This window comes from Pezoporus flaviventris, unplaced genomic scaffold, assembly GCF_033815535.1.
Source record: "Pezoporus flaviventris isolate CSIRO_AGI_PZ_B2104156 unplaced genomic scaffold, CSIRO_AGI_Pfla_v1 ptg000002l, whole genome shotgun sequence".
NCBI lineage: Eukaryota > Metazoa > Chordata > Aves > Psittaciformes > Psittacidae > Pezoporus > Pezoporus flaviventris.
In genome coordinates, this window is record NW_026892550.1 from 44,458,220 (window position 1) to 44,479,988 (window position 21,769).

The window sequence follows — 21,769 nt, forward strand, 5'->3', positions numbered from 1 at the left end:
AGATTGTAAAGTCTTGCCAGAAAGGTTTCCTGAATAGGCCCCAGCTGTTGGACTACCAGAAGTGCCTGGCAGCCAAGGGAATATTGCTGTAGCTGTGTATGCTGCTCCAAGACAGCAGCAGTGCAAGGGGAAAAAAATCTCTTCGGTGTCTGATGATACATGACCATTTTGATTTCTCTACTGCATCTATCCAGGATGGGGAAAAAGAAATGAAAAGGATTTTCCAGAAAAACACTTTTCCCCTGATAAATGCATTCTGCTTTCAATGCTACGGTTTGAGCAGTGGAGTGGCTGCTTTAATGCTAAAAGGTGAGGAGAGCAGAGACAGTCTGTTGGGGAATAACAGCTGTCAAATCTGTCATTTTTAACTCCTTGCAGAAAATTTGTCTGTAAAGTAATTCAGGAGATGCAGCCTTCTAATTTTACCTTGCTTATAAAGGGAACCAGTTGAATATTTCTCTTGTTTTGATTAGTGCAGCTGGAATAGTCACACAAATAAGGCAGTACACCTTGGGTATTTTACATTTTTTCAAATGGAGCTTAAACTTGACCTTTGAATTTGAAAGGATGTATGTTTTTAGACCTTCTGTTGGGCAGTGGTTAACTCAGGCTTACATCTTACGAGATTTCATTTTTATGATAGTCTTAATTTGTATTTCAATTTGTAATGCGCAAATTGATTTTCATTTGGAAATAAATCCTGTTGCCTTCAGCCTTAGTGCAGTATGTTCTTGGGTTGGTTTTAGACAGTGCTGCATGATTGATGAGAGCAGATCTGCCTCAAAGTGGACATATTCCCCATGAAATTGCCCTGCAAAGCCTGATTCTGCTCCTGAGGGGAAAAAAAAACAGTTTCATTTGGTGCATGCATCCCTCTGTCAGCTCTTTGTCCCAGGAGTAAGCAGGCATTCCTTCAAATGGCTGGCATTATATTCTGCCACAGGAATCAATTACTGGCAAAGATAACTATTTGGTGATGGGTGAAAGGAGACCTGCGTAAGACATGTGAGATGATGGATCTGATGACTCTGCCAGTGTTCTTTTCAAATGAATATTAACATTTTTTCCGGGAACACAGTATCAAATTGTGCAGCATGAATACCTTGCTGCTGTTCTTCCACAATTTGTTCAGCACAAGCATGTTTAACACAGGAATTCAGAGTTACAGAAGATGTTAGTTATGATTCTCTTTCTTGGGGAAAGAGAGTTACCACCTTCTTCCAGAATCCACAAGTCTCGTTTCATTCTGCCTTTACTATCACTAAACCTGTCTAGCCCCGGACTTCTGCTTTTCTCCATGCCCTTATCAGTGGTGAAAGGTATCCGGTGTCCTGAAAGAGATGAGGATCATCATCTGAACAAAATGATGGATTTGGGACATTCAGCATCTAATTAATATTTATGATTGCAGTAAGTTTTCATTTAAAACAATACTTTTAGGGAAATCCCATTAGAGTGGCATGAGCTGAGCATGGTTAGAAGAAAGCAGATCTGTTCTCCTATCCATCTTTCTGCAAGAGAGGTTTGTGATCTGAGAAATTCCTGCTTTATCATTCTGTAGAATTGTTTAGGGATATGGAAGAATTTCAGACAATATCAAATCACACCCCGCTTTATTTATGGGATAGTTCTTTCTTCTTTCCTGAGGCTTGATGCTGTTTTCTTGCAAGCATTTTACTCTTTATTTTCTTTTTTTCCTTCCCTATCTGGTAGTAGATATTTTCTACAGTTACCCCCCTCATTAAATTAAGTTTAATTACAGAATGTGTGTCTTGCCCAAAACGTTCTTTCACTGTTTTTTGTGGAAAGGTAATAGGATTTGCAGACTGCATTTTAGGTGAGAAATAACAAGCGAAACCATTGTTCTTTTCCACCACAAAGGTTTTGAGAAGCTTAAAAGGTGGGTTTTTACAGTAACAGTCGATTATGCATGCGGTTCACAGCCTGCAGTCCGTAGGCTTGGAAACAGATAACAGGTTCTGAGCTGTTTGCAGAGAATAGGGAGTATTCTGTATTTCATAATGTGGTAAAAAAGCTTTTGGACATTTGCATTTAAATTTGTCATGAGTCGCTGCTAGGTACAAAGTGCCTTCTTGAAAGGTTATTTTCATCAAGGTTTTTTTTTCCACTTTTTAAAGCTCTGTCTTGCTCTCTTCCTTTCTCTGATAGTGAACCCGTGGAGATACTTTCAGTTATTTAGATACTCTGTTAGATCTTGACAGACAAATAGGTTTCCATTATATCATACTCTTTGAAAGCGATACTCCATTTTGCCTGTTTATACAGTCTTGTAGTAAGTAGAATTATATCCAGTTATACTTAACATTTCTGTAAAAGTACAAAAATAAGGAGATGGACTGTTTATATCCAACTTCTTTCCTCCCCCTCCCCCCCCCCCCCCCCCATAGAATTCCTGATCTGACATCATTTTTTTGCTTTAATTCTTGGTAGTAAGTATTGTTAATTCCCCTTCTGAGGATGACAGATGGTAATTTCCTTAAAGCTGGAAGGCCTTTGAATTATTTGGTTAATTATTTACCTCTTCCTCCTCTTCTCTGAGAGTTCTGCTTTTCTTGCACAAACATTGATCTTAATTGAATTTGTCCAAAGCTTGAGCACTATTTTAAGTGTTGTTTTGGGGACCCTGTGTTGTCTCTTAGCCACGCCAACATGTTAGCTGTGCATTGTTAAAAGATAGGAAAGCATCTGCAGTAAATTGTCTTTACATTGGAGTGTTTACCTGTTTGTCATTGGGGTTTTTTTTGGTTGCAGTGAGGAGGAATTGATAGATAAATTTGTATGACGGAAAATTCATGTTACTGCTCCTCTTAGAGACAGGGACAGGTGCAGGCTTTTAATTATAATAATATTTTATATTGCTGCTGATTTTTCAGATGAACGCACTGGACACACTTGGTCAAACAGCCTTGCACAGGGCTGCGCTAGCAGGTCACTTGCAAACCTGCCGGCTCTTGCTGAATTACGGCTCTGATCCTTCCATCATCTCTTTACAAGGCTTCACAGCGGCACAGATGGGAAATGAAGCAGTGCAACAGATTCTCAGTGGTGGGTAAAAATAAAGGCTCATGCATTTGAACTTCAGCTTTTCCTTTTACAGCTGTGGATCTTACTTCTTTTTCAATACAAGAGGCAAGCAGTTGTTTTGTCATCCCTCCCTTCTGCCATTGCGTGCACAAATCTACAGTATGTGCTTCATGATACTTTTCAGAAGAGGAAGAAAAATATTAAAAAAAAACCCCACACACACCAAAACAAAAAAGGCCCTGCTCAATTCAGTGATTTTGTGCCAATTGGGAAGAAAATAAACATCTTGTGGATTTAGAGCTGTACAGGGAGATTGTAGGAAGGCAGATGTGGGTAGTTTGGGGTGGTTTTGATAACAAGTTCCATGGCAACTGGAGTATTGCTGAACATGTGAGAAACCTTTTTCCTCTCGTGAGCCACCCTGTTAGGTACTCTGTATGTTAGCAGTCAAGGCAGAGTGTTACTGGCAAAAATATACAGATAGTTCCTAAATCATTTGAACTTTTACTTAAAATCTCTTGCTTGTACAGCAGGGAAAGATTTTATTGTGAAAGGGCTCCAGATACTATTTAGATAACAATTTGTTTATATCCTGCATTAAAAAAGGTGAATAGATGTTTGGAGAAGGTGCCACTATTTTTCATCTAAGTGCTTGAGTGTTGGCATCCTCATATCCATGTCACATTTGCTTCAAAAACAGGGGATGAGGAGTGGGGTAAGTGGCATTTTACAGCAGTGTGAGGAAGGACTGTTTTGAAGTATACCCACTCCTGAGATGTAGCTGGTTACATGGGTAGCATTACCTGTTTAAAATATGCATGTGACTGTAAGTATATGTATTGAGAGAGGTTACCTATTAATCAGAAGAAAGTAATCATATCCCCTGTTCTTAAAAAGCATAGAAGTTTGATTTAAAAACCTAGTAAACTTACAAGGATTCTGAAAACACTCATTTGATTCTGAATTAAAAATTCATTTTCACTTGTTTACCTTTTCCAAGAAGACTAATTGCAGATGTCATACTGTTCAAGGCTGAAAGATTCAAAAGCTGAAAAAATGCATTTAGGGTAGAGTTATTGATGCTTCATTTCTGTATTTCAAAGCTAGTAAATGAATGCTGAAATTATTTACCAAATATTACTGTTCATTTTTGTAAGATTGGGTTAAAGAAATGCTTTTTTAAACTGTTCTAGTTGTCTTGATAGAGATTGCTACCTGAGTCTTGAGCTCAGAGCTTAAAATACTTTGCATATAGTATTAGATGTTTTTTTCTCACCTTGGTTGCTGAACTACTTCCCAACTGTGAGAAAAGTCATGGCAACACCTTTCTAATGGCGTAATAGCCAGTGGATACCACTTTAGTCTAGCTGCTTGTGATTTTGGTTGCAACTGGTAGGAGTATGTCCGTGTAATATAAGAAGACTTGTAAACTGAGCTTGTTTATTTTTTCAAATGCATTAGAAAATGGTGCTACTTTTGCTTTTCTTGAAGAGTAAGATTGGTTTTATTTCATTGCTCAGTGCAACTTTTTGGTACTCAAGTTGTAGTCTAGTGGAATTGAAATTTCTCTTTCCTGGAGTAATTAGATTGTGTTTCTGATTGATTTCCTTTTTTATCCTCACCAAAGTTAGTGTCTTTGCTATCTTATGAAGACAAGAACCAGAGAGAAGAAATAAAGAATTGCTAAGGAGCAGAGCTTTGAATCCAGTGTAGGATTTAGCCTCACCTATCCCTACCTCAGGACACTGAGTTGGTGATGCTGTTGGAAAGAGTAAGGGAAGGCTTAACTTAAGGTGAAGAAGTTGTGAACTGAAATCTTAACCTGCTCCAACAACAGGAGTTTGATACATGCTATACTCTGCCACAGTCACTAGCATTTGTGTCAAACTCCTGCTGCCATCCTTCTCTTGCAGCATCTGTTTGAATCACTTAGAATCATAAAATCATTTGGGTTGGAAAATACCTTTAAGATCATAGATTCTAACTGTTTGCTAGTGGAACTGCTCCTGAGGACTGAGGTAGACTCAAGGAAAGTTTCTGGCAGTTTTGGCTGTATTAAACATGCCACTGTCCCTCTTCCCTGAGCTTTCTTAGCCTTTCCTTCAACTGAGAGCATTTCTTCACCTAGCAGTTGAGCTTGTAGGAGTTGCTTCTCACTTCCTCTTCCTCCTCTTCCTGCAGTGAGTATGGAGGCAAGGAGGTAACAAAAGGCTACAAAATACAGATTAGGAAGAGAAAATAGGACTGCAATAGGAAATCATGGAATCATAGAATGGTTAGGGTTGGAAAGGACCTTAAGATCGTCTGTTACATTGAAGTGATAGACAGGTTAATGTCCTTCTGTAATGATGCCTACTTTTCCCCTCCTGTGGAGACTGCAGTTACAGATTATATTGCAACGTCAAGAATTGACTGGATTCTGCAGGGACTGTTAGCCTGTAAGAAGTACTTTCTCACATCACTGCATTTTCCTACTGGGACATAGTATCAGTTCTCTCTACATTTAAAGAAGTCTTTTAAGTATTTTTGATGGAGTTGCATGCCCATCTAGAATATGTTTAGCTTATTACAACAAGACAGTGACTTCCTTACAGCATTCTTACACAGAGGATTACAAGCCCAAATTCAGCTTGTCCAGTTTGTTTTGCATTAGGAAGTAATTTCTGTCGCTGATCAGGCAACACGCTGCTAAAATATCCATTCCATAAGTCCTTGAGCTTGAGAGGAGTGGCTTCTACAATAGAAAGCCGTTTCTCTTAAAAATTAAGTAATCAAGACTGCCTTTTCAGCTCCTTTTTGAGCCACACTGAAGAGCTGTAGGGACAGCTAAATCCACTGCTCCTTTCCAGCCACTTCTTCCTCTTCCCTCAGTGCACGCTTCCTTTTTCACAGCCATATTTCTAATGAAAAGTGGGGTAAAAAAGAGTTTTGACGCCACAACCTGTGATTATTTTACAGTAATTTATAGAGATACCATTTTTTCTCTTAAGGTTTCCTCTTAGTCACGTATCATTCTTCTGATTCTGTTTTTAACCACTCCATGTTTATAACAAGGGACTGATCTCATTGTTACTCTGGAGTGCAGTACACAACTGCAGGCACTTAACCATGTGGCCAGGGTCATTTTAGAAATCCCATTCCCTTTTCATTGCTTCATAGTATGAGATCTAATCACAAGTGCAGAGTGCAAAAACTGTAATTCAGATGCTGGATTGAGCATGTTTACCCCTGGCTGCTCACTGGCCCCAATTCAGTTTGCTGAAAGGTGCTTCTGATCATCAGCAAAACTTTGACTGTGTCCCAGTGAGCATGTAGGTTTCTTACATGCAGAAGTAGTCATTTTTACCATACATAGGATGAGCAAAGCATTGAAATTCCATTTGGCAGAATAATGTCAGCTCTAAATCTGACAAGAGTTTAATCTAAATGTCAGGAGTCTAAATCTGTCTGGTTTACACTGAAACTAAGGCTCCTTGTATATCCATTTAGGTAATATGAGCTTGAACATCACAACTCCACGTTTGTTTTTACAAATGACAAGAGACTGTCCCCCACCAGTTTTGAAAATGTTGAGCACAAGTTAATATAACTTAATGATCCTAAGTAATCCTAAAACTTCTTTTTCCCTATGTAGAAAGTACACCTGTGCGCACATCTGATGTGGATTATCGGTTATTAGAAGCGTCCAAAGCTGGAGACTTGGAAACTGTGAAGGTAGGTTTCAGCAATTCATGTTAATTTTCCACTTTGCATTGCTGTGCAAAGCTTGTGGAAGCCTCTGCTATGAGAGTTATGGAAGTAGTGCATGGTGGATGGTAAATCGTAAAAAATTGGAAGGCAAATCTCATATTTGTTTTTTGTAGAAATCAGTGCTTTAAGATGTCCTAAGGTGTTTCTCTGAGTTTTGGGTTGCTCATTCTCCCAGTCCTTCGCACCATCATGTCTTTGATGGTCTCAGATGCAGTATTGCAGATGCAGCTGTAATTCTTTGAAGTGGATCCTGTGATCCTCAGAATCACAGTTTAGTAGAAGCAAGCCTCAGGTGCATGGTTCAATCAGAAGGCAAGCAAACAGAACTGTTAATGAGTAGCAGACTTCACGTTTTAACCCATCCTTAATCTGAGGGTGAGGGGTTGGGCCGTAGAAACCCACCATCACGGAAAGGTTTGATCTTGTTCATGAGCAAAAGAGCCTGCAGATAAACCATTCTGCATGCATTCTCACCTTGAACTTCAGTGTGATACATATTAAAGTTCTAGCAGCAGCACTTTTGTGCACCAGCAACAACTGTGACTGCCAAGCTCAGGATTTATGAAGACAGCATAAGCTGGAAATGGTAATATCTGAAGAAAGTTACATGGCCTTGGACCTCCTGGCACTTGATGATTTAGAGGCTCACCCTTTTTAATACATTAGGAGCATCTTCATGTTGCTTCCATCGCCTAAGTCTTGTTTGTTATAGAAGTATGTCCAGTCATAAGTTTAAAGCAGCCATTGTTTTTTAACTTTGCCTAAGTGGAAAGAAATTTCCTGAAACCTAACTTCTAAAAATTGGTGTGTAATAATAAATGGATCAGATTTTGTGTTAGGATGGTAGTGTAAGGTTTTCTTTTGGTTTGGGAGTTTGTTTGTTTGACTGTTCTTGTTTGGTTTTTTACTTGATTTGTTTTAGTTCTGTACTAGATTTTGGTTTCTTCTTTTGTCTTCACAGCAACTTTGCAGCCCTCAGAATGTGAACTGTAGAGATTTGGAAGGCCGTCATTCAACGCCACTGCACTTTGCTGCAGGATATAACCGCGTATCGGTAGTGGAGTATCTGTTGCACCATGGGGCAGACGTACATGCCAAAGATAAAGGGTACATTTCATTCCACGATATGCTCTGCTGCTTTCTATTAGTGTGAGACTTCTGCTCCCCTCTGTTCATTTTGCTTTGGATTCAGTAACCATCATATTTTTCTCTTGAAAATTTTTCTCTTTTCTTTCTTCTTGTTCTGCATTGTTCCTGAAATCACTGTAGGGAGATTTATGGCCCCCGTTAAGGCATACTTAGCTTTCTGGCAAAGCTGTTGTCAGGTACATCTTTGTCACTATAATACATGATCCTTCTCTTCCCCCTTTTGCCCATTTGGAGACTTTAATCTGCTTAAAAGAGGTCTTTAAGTTATTTCAAGTGTTCTAAAATGAGGTTTGAGTTGCATGGGTAAAATTCCTGGATTATTTCTCCTAATTTTTCTAATTCTGTTAGATAGCTTTTATTATATAGTTACTCAGTTAATAGTCAGTTAAATTATGTGAACCAGTTGCAGAATTTTTGCATTAGTTGCAAAGTAACCCTATAGAATAGCACCATTATGTTTGATCTTTCATTGCAGTGCATTGGTTCAGGGTGGGAATAATTAATTTCCAATGCTAAAACATTTCCAATACTGAATTTTCAGGCTCTCCCCGAAAGAAATGTTTGGGTATCTTTGTGTATCTATCAGGTGTGCAGTGCTTACTAGCAACTGCTTCAAACCCATTTTATAGTGTCATGTACCTTTTCTGAAATTTACACTCAAATAGCCAAAGTCAGAATGTAGAGATTCTTGCAATTTAGGTTTTGGCTGTTGTTAATAGCATTGGTTTTACTTGCTTGTGGAAGAAGTAACATTGATGCTTGCTAAGTATTTAAAGGTCTCATGGGTGAGAACTGAAGGAGGATAATGAAGTTTTAATTAAAGTTTTAATAGCAGGGAAATAAAGCCATGAAAATGGGAACAACTGAAAGATACCAATAACGTCTTGTGGAAATGGGAGTTTTATCGACTGGAACTTTGTATGATTGCATATTGGATTTTGTTTTCTGTAGCTATTAATACTTTCTCTTTGATTAGTGGCTTAGTACCTCTGCACAATGCCTGCTCTTACGGACACTACGAAGTGGCTGAGCTCTTAGTGAGGCACGGTGCTTCTGTCAATGTAGCAGACCTGTGGAAATTCACTCCTCTACATGAAGCAGCAGCAAAAGGAAAATACGAAATCTGCAAGCTGCTTTTGAAAGTATGTGCTGGAGTTCTTAGATGTATCTTTAAATGTGTATGTGTTTATTATTGCTGAAGATTAATTAATGCAAACTTAATTGCATTCAGTGAGTTCTTTATGGTGTCTTTGAATCTATTTTCAGTTGTCAGGTGGTTTCTTGTGTAATGACAGTTCACTTACAAAGGATCATCAGTGCAGTTAATTTTTCCAGTTCGTGTATTAATGCTCTTAGCTAAGTAGGGCAAGACTCTCAAAATGGAAGAAGAAGCTGGATTTGTGTAAAAATAGCAAACAAAAAAAAGTCACCACATTATCCTATTCATTCCTTTCTGGAGCAGTTACCGCAGCTAAGTAAAGCTTTGTAAATACAAGAGGAGTCACTGAAGGTGGGTCCTAGATGGTGTCTGGCACACAAGAAATTTAAAACTGCAACGTTAATGTCTAATCTGTCAGGCTCCTGGAGGAAATGCATAAATATTCATTATAATTAGTGTAAGAAATCATAAAAGGCATGAGGTAATGCCTACATGTTTCCAGTGAGAAACAGGAGTTTGAGAGACTTCTTAATAGAAGGTCATATCCTGCCATTGGAGGGTAAAGAGAGAGCTAGAGCAGTATTTCTTGCATATCCTAGTTTTCCTTTTAGTCTTGCTTACTTCGTGTGCCTCTGAAGCACAGCATTTAAAAGAGGAGTATGGATATGGATAGTCTTAAAATGATGAGGCTCTTCCCCATCCACTTCATTTGCTGCTGTAAAGCCCCACTCTTTCCCCCTTATCCCATGAATTCTTTCACTTGCTTACCAAAAAAAAAAAAAAAAGCATTCAAAGGGGGTAACACATCCGTTCGAAATGCATCTGCAGTAGAAACTGGAAGATATTCAGAGATATCTGTGAAGCAAGCACGCTTATGGCGTGGTGGTAACACAGGTGGTACAGATGTTAGCTCAAGCTAGGAGCACTCGAAATATCTCAAGCACAGCGTTGCTTTATAGACATTGGAGGTATCTGGGTTTTTCTGATAATTCCACTGTGGATGTAGCCATTTTTTTGTGTTCAAGGGGTCCAGAATGAATGTACGACAGGAAACAGAGAAGTGCTGAAATCTTTCTTTTTGAAATTTCTCTTGCACTAGAGCTAAATACACCCTTAAGGTGACACAGTTTTGTAAAGGCTCTGGGTGTCCATGGATATGTTCTCACACTGCAGTTTGCTCAGGGCTTCTCCTGCTGCATCTCTTATGCCAGCTGGCAGTGCTGTCAGTTCTCCTGAGCCATGGATGTCGAGCTTGACTCCTCCTGACATGCGCTCTTTCTGTCCTGGTTTACTTGAAGAAGGAAACAAAAGTGCAGGCATTTTGGAGAGACTTTCTTTTTTAATCACCTTTCTTTAAAATTACTTCATTCATTTGTTTCTATGTCTTTGAAGAAGTCTCAAGGGGCACTGCCTCTTAATTTAGGTGTTTATTCTGGAGAGTATTTGAATAGCTCTGATTTTGATGAGTTTTAAGTTAAGGGATCTGAGGTTTTATCTTGGAGAAGTCATTGCAGTTGCAAAGGCTTTGTAGAAAGAACCCTCTCTTCCCAAAAGCACTGTATATATATGTAACTGGTTCTGTGTAATCAATATTCTGTCCCTTGCTGTTTACCGTTCACACCCTGAGCATTGCTCTGCTGCTTCCAAAAACAGGGCAGTTAATTCCTTATGTTCTCCCCACCTCCACCTCATTCCCTGTGGTACACACTAATGCAGCTTTGCCAGCATACCCAGTGAGAAATGGCAGAGTAATCTTACTGGCAGGGGTTGGACCACTGTGTTTGATTATTCTGAAGGGGCCAGCCAGAGAGCTATTATGCCAGCAGCTGCCTCTGCCTTATCTGTCTTTGTTTTTATCCCTACTGTTGCTGAGAGTGAACAGAGAAGGAGCTGTCCTCCCACAAAGTTGTATGTGGAAATGATTCACACCATATGCTGTATGTAAATGTATGTTCCCTTCCTTATCATGTGCTCCAGTACTGTGTTCCTATCACTGGCTGATCTGTGTGCTTTACCAGTACAGATACACTCCAGCAGTCATCCAAATCCACTTGCCCACCAAAATGTTTTTTTCACTGCTTTCCAGGACCTGTAAACCACTGGAGATGGTGCTGTTACCTGTTGGAAAGTGTAGAAATCAGTGTTTTTCTAATTTTCTTCTGAAATAAGTGCTTTTCAATAGCAGAGTGGCATTTAGTGCAACTCGGGGCCTGGCTTCACTAGATCAGAAAGATGTGCTGAGAAAGCACCTCTGTCAGCCAGTTTGCAGGAGAAAGGAAGGGCTGGCCAGCAAGGTATCAGCAGTTGGATTTTCTTTAGCACCTGCTGTGATAGTAGAGTATAGCTATATGCAGGTTATGCTCCTGAACCTGCTTCAGCTGCAGGTAGGCAACACTCTTGCCTGTGGAGTTGAGGTTTGCACAGTTGTGTTGCAGACTAGTGCTTTAAGCCTCAGCCTTCTGAATTTATTCTCATGTGCCTACTAATCTATACAGTGGTTACCTCATGATAGCAGATGGGCAAAATCCTCCACCTCCTATCTTGTGGATAGGGCAAAATAGTGACACACTGATGTGCAGCGCTCTGCTCACGGTTGTGACAGTAGCATTCCACTTCGCTCTTTCCAGCATGGAGCTGATCCAACAAAAAAGAATCGAGATGGGAACACTCCTCTAGATTTGGTGAAAGAAGGAGACACGGATATCCAGGACTTGCTGCGAGGAGATGCTGCCTTGCTAGATGCTGCCAAGAAGGGGTGCCTGGCACGAGTGCAGAAGCTGTGTACTCAAGAAAATATCAATTGCAGAGACACCCAGGGAAGAAATTCAACACCGCTACATCTTGCAGGTGGGTGACTCACCAGGGTTTGAAGGCTTGTATACTGATGATAGGGCTACAGAAGTTAATCACCAAAACCAGGATTGGTATAGTAAGAATGTCAGAGGATTGTTCTGTACAGACAGCTGTTAACTATGGCAGCTGTATTTCAGGAGGTAATACAGTTACTAGGAAAGAGAAGCTTTTGCAGTCAGAAAATTGCTTTAGCTTTTCTGTCTAATAATTTTTCTTTGGTTCTCCTAATACCTGCTTTCTTTTCCTGTGCCTTTTCTACAGCTGGTTACAACAATTTGGAAGTAGCTGAATACCTGCTTGAGCATGGTGCTGATGTTAATGCCCAGGACAAAGGAGGGTTAATCCCCCTACACAATGCAGCATCCTATGGGGTAAGTGCAGGCATTCTTGCCCTGAGTAGACCAACAAGGGAACTCCTTAAAGTCACATCTAAGGCCAGTTATTTTGCAGCTGTCTTGCTGTGACTATAGTTTTTATTTCTTCATAGGTTTTGATGGCATGAAATACTTCTTGGGCTAAGTTGCTATTGTGAGTCCTGTTTGCAGCCCTACCGATCTAAATCAGACACAGATTCAGGTGTTGTAGCAGTTAAAAGCTGTGTTTTGGAAAGTCTGCTAGAACATAGCTTTTATGCAGGCAAGCAGATGCATAGCGTTGAACAGTGTTAAATTTGGGGTGGCTGTTGAAACAGAAAAGACCTCAAATTTTTGCTGAAAGACTTGGATGGAAGGAAGAAAACAATGTCAGGGGATCATATCTAGGTGATGACAGCAAAGCGGAGGTCTATTACAGCTGGTATCTGGTGGAGAACTATTGCTAAAGCTATAGTCTTGAAGGACTACTGAGTTTGTAGTATGAATGTTGTCCTGGGCAAGCTGTCTACTGCAGTGGGGGTGCAGTAGTTGATTCAAGCCGTTTTGGAAGAGGTGGGCCCTCCTCTGTGTGGGAGGAAGCATCTGTGTGCATACCAGTTGCACAGATGCCTGATAGATTGCTTGTAAGGAGCTGTTAATTGTGGATGAGGTGAGAAAGAAGTCTCTTACAAATAATCATAACAGTGTGGTTACAGTTAGGCAGAGGACGTGAAGCTCAAGAGGTAGGGTTTTTGATGGTCTCATGACGTGCTTTGTCTGTTATTAGCTGGCACAAGAAGAGCAAAATCTGGGAGAAATGATTGTAGTAGAACCAGGATTGCTTTCATTTGAGAGCCAAATGAAATAAAAAGTACAGTATTCACCTTGTTTTTAAGGAGAGCATCTCAATGAAACTCAGCTTGCATCATTTGCATTGGTTCTCTGTTAGTCTGGGATACCAGTATCCTAAAGAGCAAAAAGCTCCAAATCCTGCTGAAGGTTTGGAAATGCAACACAATTCTTTCTGATACTGGGTCCTAATACCAAGCAGTATTGTTCACCAGCATCTGCCATAAGCATTAAATTCCCAGGATGTTGCTTAGATCTAAAGATAAATTCTGTTGCAAAGATTGTGTTCTTTATTTTCAAGCGCAGGAAACCAAAAGCACATATTTTACATGAAGGCAAAACATTATTTACTGTCATAGGAAATGTTAGAAATTGGTTCAAGCTGATTATCACTTCTAAAAATCATAATACCAGTCTAATGTGGTTGCCTTGCTGTCTCTCAGAAAAGTTAATGAGGCCGTGTTTGGTGCTTTTCCATTCAGCTTATCTGGTTAAGAGCTGCTGTATACCTTTTCCATGGCAGCCCACACTGCTCTCTGAGCTGTCATCGGCTCGTTCAGCTCTCTGTGATGGGAGGTAGAAAGGAGATGAGTGCTGGTTTCACGAGTTCATAGCTGGCAAAGTTTCACCACTTTTTTCTCACAAAGTATCTTCAGTTCTCCCACCCAGCACTTCATGCTGTGTGTCCCTCAGTAGTTTCGTGTGGCAGAAAAGTCACAGGAACAGCAATTGATTTAAAGGCTTGGCAGAGAGGAAGAATAAGATTGCCAGTCTTTTCAAACCATGCTTATTCAGAGAGCAAGCCCTTTTATGAGAGCTGCTGAGAGTCACTTGGTTGCCTTTGAAAGGATAAATGAAATCTATTGGCAAGTCTTTGTGCTTTTGCTTACAATTGCAGTGTTTCATGTTCCCAGTAACTCATTTTGACTGCCTTCTTTTCTATTTCTTAGTTGTATCGCACAAGTAATTTCAGCCAAAATTTTTATCTGCCGGTTTTCTGTTCCCTGATTTGAACTTGAAAAACTTAAAGGAATGGGGTATTGATGGAACTGTGCTGTTATAAGTCCATTACTTTTATAGCTTATTTAAGACAGTTGTTCCTTATGTCACACGTAATGTGTTTTATCAGTCCTGTTACTAATATGATTGGAGAAAGAACAATCTGCCACAGATGAGTGCGAAGTCTTGCAAGAAATCGCAAGACAGGCATAAAGTACAATGAAGACTTCTGCGTACAGACATTTAAGTGGTGGCCCAATAGTACCACACATAGATCTTTAGAGCTTCCGATATCGCAAATGTTGCAGCCCTGTAAATTTGTCTGCAAATATTTGACAGTTAACTCTTACCAGTTTTATGCTGGATCAGGTAGCATGTCTGCTCCTGCAGATGACATGAACTTCGTGCTGTGCACTTGGGGTGATTTGGCAGAAATATAATTCTGTGCCTGATAACAATTTTACATGTGCTGGTGGATGATATGGTAGTGTACAGATACAGATGGCCTTGGAGCTACAGTATAAAGTGGTACCCAAAGAGGTGTGCTGCTACATAGACACAGGAGGCAGAGAAGAGAGTTAATGGAAATTACAGGGATGCCTAAGCACCATTACCTCCATCAGGAAAAAGGAAATATATGTTTTACCGGTGTCACATTCATTAAGATGTTCTTGTGTTTTCCAGCATGTGGATATAGCAGCACTGTTGATCAAATATAATACATGCGTAAACGCAACAGATAAATGGGCGTTCACACCGTTGCATGAAGCTGCACAAAAAGGAAGGACACAGCTCTGTGCTCTGCTGTTAGCTCATGGAGCAGATCCAACCATGAAGAATCAAGAGGGTCAGACACCGTTAGACCTGGCAACAGTAAGTTCATGCTAGCATGCCAGCCACAGCTGCCCTGGAGGATTTGCTCAGCATATTAAATGGCTTTCTATGGCTCCATGGCATCAGCAGTCCTCAGCTTTCACTGTGCTGATGTAGAAGGAGATGAGCATCTCCAGGGTGCCTGTCTGACTTTTTACCCATAGGTCCAGGTTTTTTCTTTGGCTGCAATCTTAATGTGACTTGTGATTTAATGTTTGCTCCACTCCTGGGATGGATCTGATTCACTCCTGGGATCAATATCCTCATTGTCAGAAATAAACCTCTGAAATGTGTCTGATGAGATCAATCTGTGTCCTGTTGGTGATGATTTCTTTGAACCTGGGAGGAAAATCAGATGTGTCTTTAGAGGAATGGGATCACTTAGAGGACAGTTATGTTCAGTGCCTGTATATTACCTCAGTCTTTTTTCTGTCTAGCTCCAAAACAACATTCTAAGATCTGCCATCAAACCTCTTCTAAAACTGGCATCCAGAAACATTTTTGTTAGTGGTGGCTGGTTAAGAGCCTAATAAGCTTACATGAGCTTGTATGTCCCAGATTAACCAGACCTGGTGGAAGAGATAATGCAACCAACTTGGATACTGTCTGGTTATAGTGTACCTTTTAAGGCTATTGATTTATGGAGAGTTCCAGAAATATCCTCAAGAATAACCTGAGCTCTAGAACACTTGCTTTGTGATGAGGGATATGATTTTTCTGGAGGAATATAAAGATGTCTTAATCATGTTCTACAAGAATGTGCAAGGAGGAAATTCTTGAAGATGAGGGTCCTGTTTAATTTAGTCAACAAAGGCTGAATGCAGTTGTTCTGTTCATACTTCTGTAGCTCCTTTTTTTTATGGTAGCCGTGTAAGATGTGATTATAGCAAAGGCAGTTGTAGTCTTTCCATTGAAACCTTGATCCAGGACAGAATACTCACTAGAAGTTAAGCCTGACAGAGAAATGATGAGATGGCATTGTCTGGCTTAGGTTTTGAAGGATTTCAGGTAAAGTTGCTGCATCGCTCTTCCTGGCTTTAAAACCTATAAAGTCATTCTGCCAGAAAGAAAATTAGATGTACCTTCTTACCTACCTTTAGAAGTGGGGAGAACCCAATTCATCTATCACAATGAATCAGAATGTTCTTGCAACCATGAATTCCTGCATTGGTGTTTTCCTTTTGATGGAGTAACAGAGAAATCAACAAAAACAAATTCAAAGAAGAATTCATTTCAGAGATTGATGACTTAGGAGAACATAACCTCATGTTGAATGTTCTTTCTGTTTTTCAGGCTGATGATATCCGAGCTTTGCTGATAGATGCAATGCCTCCAGAAGCTTTGCCTACATGCTTTAAGCCTCAAGCTACTGTTGTTAGTGCCTCTGTGATTTCACCAGCATCTACGCCATCCTGTCTCTCTGCTGCCAGCAGTATAGATAACCTCACTGGGCCACTGGCAGAACTAGCCATTGGAGGTGCATCAAATGCTGGTGATGGAGCAGCCGGAACTGAAAGGAAGGAAGGAGAAGGTGCATTTGCTGCTGGACAAGTTTACGTTGCCAGAAGTACAGTAGCTTAGTATCACAATAGGCCTTGCTTTATCTGAAAAGCATTTCTGACTAGCCAGAAAATACTGTGCAACTTGAAACGTCATCTGTGTTTTGAAGTGTCTGATGCTTGCTCTTGTTTTCATGTGCTCTTCTAGGAGCATTGTTGGCTGTTCATCTGTGTTTGCCATCAACGATTAGGTCTGACAACAACAGCAGATCTGATTAGATATCCAGATGTTCGTTGTTGAGTTTATACAGAAAAATCAAATGAGAATTATTTTGATGAAGGAATTATGATTGTGGCGGCTGGGGGATTTTGCTAAGGCTTTTTAAACCCTTTGATTAGTATCTGGAATGCATGCTTTATGTCAGCATCTGGGTGATTACATAGCAAAAATACACTCACCCTTCCTTTCCTTTTCTTTGCAATATGAGCCTGTATTTGCCACAGATCACTTATGCTTTTTAATAGTTGATTCTGAGGAGGGAACAGTGTTGAGCTTTGCACTGAGCTTTTACACAATGTGGAATTGGATTGTTTATTAGGTTGTAAAAAGAATCAGAGTTTGGAATTTTGAGAGAATCAGAGGTATTGCTTGATTTTTAGTTTATTTTGTGGATTGTTTTAAATTCAGGTGCATAGGATATAATGTCTTGTTTCTTCTCTTATAGTTTCTGGTCTTGACATGAACATTACCCAGTTCCTAAAAAGCCTGGGTCTTGAACACCTTCGGGACATCTTTGAGACAGAACAGGTAAATGGCAAGCCTCATCTCTGTATGTTTAAAAGACAGATTAATCTAACGAATTTGAGTCATATTTTCATTCTCTAATTGAAAAAGGGAAACAAAAAAAACACAAATTCACATGTACAGAAAAACAAGTATATCCAAGAAAACAACGAATGAGTCTCCAGGTACTTTATGGGGAAGTGGAGAAACCTGTGAAAATCACTTTTGTTGTTTGATTCAGGTATCCAGTATCTTTCACTTTCTTATACATACATAATGACTGCCAGTTTGGCTTGTATTCTGAGAGTTACTTTGCACCTTGTGAACTTTGAACATGACAGCTGTAACAAAGGTGGGTTGGAATGTTACTTGCGCTTGTCCTTCAGCAGTCTTCAAATCCAGACAAGCCTTTCACCACCTGCAGTGCTGCATGTGATACTTTGATTAGATCTAGGAAACCTTCCTGTTAGACTGTAAGCTGAATTAAAACATCTAGTTTACTAGGGTGTAATCACACTAGAGAATGCAGAACCTGTATTTCCTAACAAGTTAGGACTATAGCGCTAACTGGGTTTTACAGGGCTAACAAGTCTCAAATGGAATTCGGAGATGGGGGCAAAACACTGACACAATATATGAGAAGAATAGAACTAATGGAACAGTTTCTCAAACTTACATTACTTTTTAGAGCAGAAATACCTCTAATGTAATTGTAGACTCTTTTTTTTTTTTTTTTTATGTCCCGTTTCTTAAATTTAACATGTTAGGGTTAAATAGATTATTTGTTCACATGAGTGAGATGGACACAGTGGTGAAAGTAAAAAGTACCAGGTACCAGTGTAAGAGAATGGATTTGATGGTCATTTTTCCCCAGGCCTCTGCTGCTAATCTTTTATGAGGGGTCAGGAAGCAAACATATGAAATGCAATGTGTCACTGACAGAAAAAGTTCCAACTCTTTCCACGAAATATTACAGGAGGTATTTCCCCAAAGTTAAAATGCCATATAGTCTTTCTTTCTTTCTTAAATATGAAGCATAAGCTCTTTAATTTGGAACTGCTTCTGTTAAGCAAACCAACCTCAAACCAGCCTATATTCTACTCACATTTCTTTTTTTTCCTATTGTTTTCACACCCTCCTCTTATCGTGCAGTTTTTGTTCTGTTTTTGATTCTTCAACTCCTAACCTGTTTTTAAGATCTTCCCCTACTAATAACATTTAATAATGCAGATCAGATTCACTGCATTCATTCATCATTTTGAAGCCATTTAGCTCCTCTTGTGAGGAGGTGAAAACAAGCTCATCTTCCTTAAGTTTATTGTTTCAAGCTGCTTTTCCCAAGTACTGCAGTACCTTTGTATACGCTTTTTCACCTTGGCTCTAGCCTCCTCCTGATGCTGTCTAATGTCTGGGTTTCTTCTGCATTTTTTTAACGTTCTGCTGCAGAGAATCATAGAATCGTTAGGCTTGGAAAGGACCTTAAGATCATCTAGTTCCAACCCCCCTGCCGTGGGCAGGGACACCTTACGCTAAATCATATCACCCAAGGCCTCGTCCAACCTGGTCTTGAACACTGCGTGTGATGAATGTCTTCAGTAGTTTTTCCACAGCAGTCCCAGTAGGTTGTTTTCTGCTCAATTAGACGGATGTTCAGTGTGGCTATTAATTCCTTGCTTGAGTTGCTTTCTTTTGAATTAAAGATATTCAGTTTGTAGTGGACAGAATGCAGACCTGCAAGTTCAGTTGTGCAAACAATACAGATCCTTTCAAATCAACTTACATGGTTTCCCATTATTTTTTGAGCTTCCCATTCTAGTTTAACATGTGAATTTGGAAGTAGATTTTATACAGCTGTCTTGTCCAGATGAAATCTTCGATTTTCACAGAATCGCCTCAGTGCACAATTGCTTTGTAGGAATAAAAATGTGTACTTTATTTAGCTTTTACCTCCTGTTCTTTGAAGAAATGTTGATTTGACATCATGTTTTATTGCCTTTCTGCTTGGACCAGTAATCTGTGACCTTGAAATTTAAAACCATGTTAGGTGATTGTAAATGTATTCATAGATTGCGACCAAGTGAATAGTTTTGTGTCCTCCTACTGCTGATTAGTTCCAAAAATAGTGTAATAGTTGAGCATGATTTAGCATAGCTGAACTATGAGTTTGATCCAAATGCAAGCATATACACAAAAGTAGCACACACCATACTAATGCTGATGTGAAACACACTTCGCATTTATTATTAAGCTTATAGAATAATCATTTCTGTTTGTGTAGTGAAAGTAATGAATTGTGCAGCAATGTGAAACTTTGCTTCAAAAATATTCCCAGATTTGACCCAGCATTTCCATGCATCCTCTGCCTATGTAAGTAAAAATGTTTTGGAGAACTTCCTGTGAGAACCAGCTCTTGTTAATTGCTGGAAGAGAATGAAGTTTTGCACAGCTTCAGGCTGCGGCAGCTGGGTATGGTCCTGTAATAGGGAGAGGCTTCTTGCCAGAAGGTGGCAGCAATTAGAAGTGCAGTAAAACATAAAATACATATACTCTCTTGGCTGCACCGTGAATGCATTCCATTTTCTGAACTGATGGGTCTTCAATCTTGGGAATCGGGCCAGGTTTGGCAACTGATTTTTGTGGTCTTTTGCCTTTCCAGATAACCCTGGACGTGTTGGCAGACATGGGGCACGAGGAGCTTAAGGAAATTGGGATCAATGCGTATGGACACCGCCACAAATTAATAAAAGGTGTGGAGAGGCTTCTAGGAGGGCAGCAAGGTAAATATGACGTTTTTACTGGTCAGCCTAAGCATACAGGAGGTTCCCAGAAGTCATCTTCTGTAAATGTGGGCATTGTCACCGGGACTTGAAAGAGTCCATACGTCAGGAGCATGACGCTGGCAGACCTGGTGGCTGGGTCGGTTGTGACAAGTAATGGGTATATTGAGGGCATACAGGAGTGTGAGTAGTCACTTGCCTTTCCAGAGAATGGACATCCCCGAGACAGCTGCGGAGGCTGTGCCCATTTCCAGGGATTCTGTTTGACCCAGGCAGGAGCTTTTGGATTGATTTGCTCTACACACTTACCCACAGGCCAGCTGGATCCTGAAGGATGGACCTGATGGAGCTTTTTGCTACTTCACACTTCTAGGATGCTTCTCTTGACAGCGGAAACAATAAAACGCAATTATGTCCCACATGCATTTGCCATCTCTCTTTAAAAGCTTCTGCTGCCAACGGAAGCACTTTATCTTTTTAATGTTGTGCTTCTGCCTTGTGTTTGTTTTCCATTTCCTGCTGTACTGGGGTTATTTAAGAGGGGTAATAACGATGAATACAAATAGAGCTGCTATTGTTTTCTCCTGTTGATTTTTACTCATTTAATTCCTTCTCTTTGCAGGCACCAATCCTTATTTGACTTTCCACTGTGTGAGTCAGGGGACCATTCTCCTTGACCTTGCTCCTGATGATAAGGAGTATCAGTCTGTCGAAGAGGAGGTATTGCAAATACATTTCTTAAAGCTCCAGTGACTGTGTATTTCTCTGTTCATTTATAGCCCATCAGAACTAAAGCATGCACTGCATCTTGAAAGTGATAAAATATGCTTCGATGTATGAATTGTGTAGATCAGACATGAAATTTAGGGCTGTTCATTTGTCTTTTTTTGTAGAGCAATGATGGAAATTATTTTGCTGTGTCCTGCCTATTTTTTTTTAAGTGCTCTGTTTGGTTACTTAGCGTTATCCCAATTTTGCTTTGTTGTTGTTGTGTTTTTAGCAAGGGTTTCCATAGCTTTCCATAGATAGGTGGACCCATGAAGAACAAGGGATTACGGTCTTGCAAGTCTGTAGGCATTCTTTCTGCTCAGACTCTTTTCTGGCTGTAAACCAGCTTGTTTTCTCTTGTCTCAGTGGCGTAGTTAATCTGTAACCCAGATAAACAGCTCTTGGATAATTGAAAATTGACTGTAATTTTGCCTCCCACACACACATGCTCTTTTATTTGAGTAAACTCCAAGCAGATACCATTTTGAAAGAAAAATCATAACAGAAAAGAGATGCTCCAAAGAGTTGTGTTTGGAAGATAACTCCATTTTACTGTGCACTTGCTATTTGTGTAGTGTTCCTATACAGTGGCATGGAAGTGTTTGGAGTCTTTTTAAAAGTCTAAATATTCAGGATTGCTGCCAGCTTAACCTGATATATTTTTGTTTAGTGCCTGTGTAAACTGGAGTTTGTGCAGATCCCTGTTATAAACTTTTCTGACAGAAAGGGGGACTTGTCTGCCAGAGTAAATTGGGGTAATTATTTGAGCTGTAACTAAACGTTGCTGTAGCTATAAATACCTCTGGAAAAGACACCATGAATCTGTTGAAATTCTCAGAGGCTGCTAATAACATGCGAAAATCTACAGTGCAAGCATTTTCCTATCACTAGGAAATATAAACTGAACTCAT

General features: G+C 39.9%; 1 protein-coding gene across 3 annotated transcripts in view; it reads left to right on the plus strand.

Moving 5' to 3' along the window:
- TNKS (tankyrase) overlaps positions 1-21,769 on the plus strand; it is a 139,807-nt gene that overhangs the window by 107,462 nt on the left and 10,576 nt on the right. For 2 of the 3 annotated variants that reach the window (XM_061476963.1, XM_061476984.1), the window contains 11 exons: positions 2,895-3,066; positions 6,680-6,759; positions 7,757-7,902; positions 8,921-9,086; positions 11,731-11,950; positions 12,218-12,327; positions 14,842-15,030; positions 16,324-16,597; positions 17,255-17,337; positions 19,970-20,090; positions 20,713-20,810. In XM_061476963.1, the coding sequence (XP_061332947.1) occupies positions 2,895-3,066; positions 6,680-6,759; positions 7,757-7,902; positions 8,921-9,086; positions 11,731-11,950; positions 12,218-12,327; positions 14,842-15,030; positions 16,324-16,597; positions 17,255-17,337; positions 19,970-20,090; positions 20,713-20,810 (1,659 nt within the window). The remainder of the gene's footprint in view (positions 1-2,894; positions 3,067-6,679; positions 6,760-7,756; positions 7,903-8,920; positions 9,087-11,730; positions 11,951-12,217; positions 12,328-14,841; positions 15,031-16,323; positions 16,598-17,254; positions 17,338-19,969; positions 20,091-20,712; positions 20,811-21,769) is intronic. The other variant, XM_061476973.1, reaches the window with a different exon arrangement.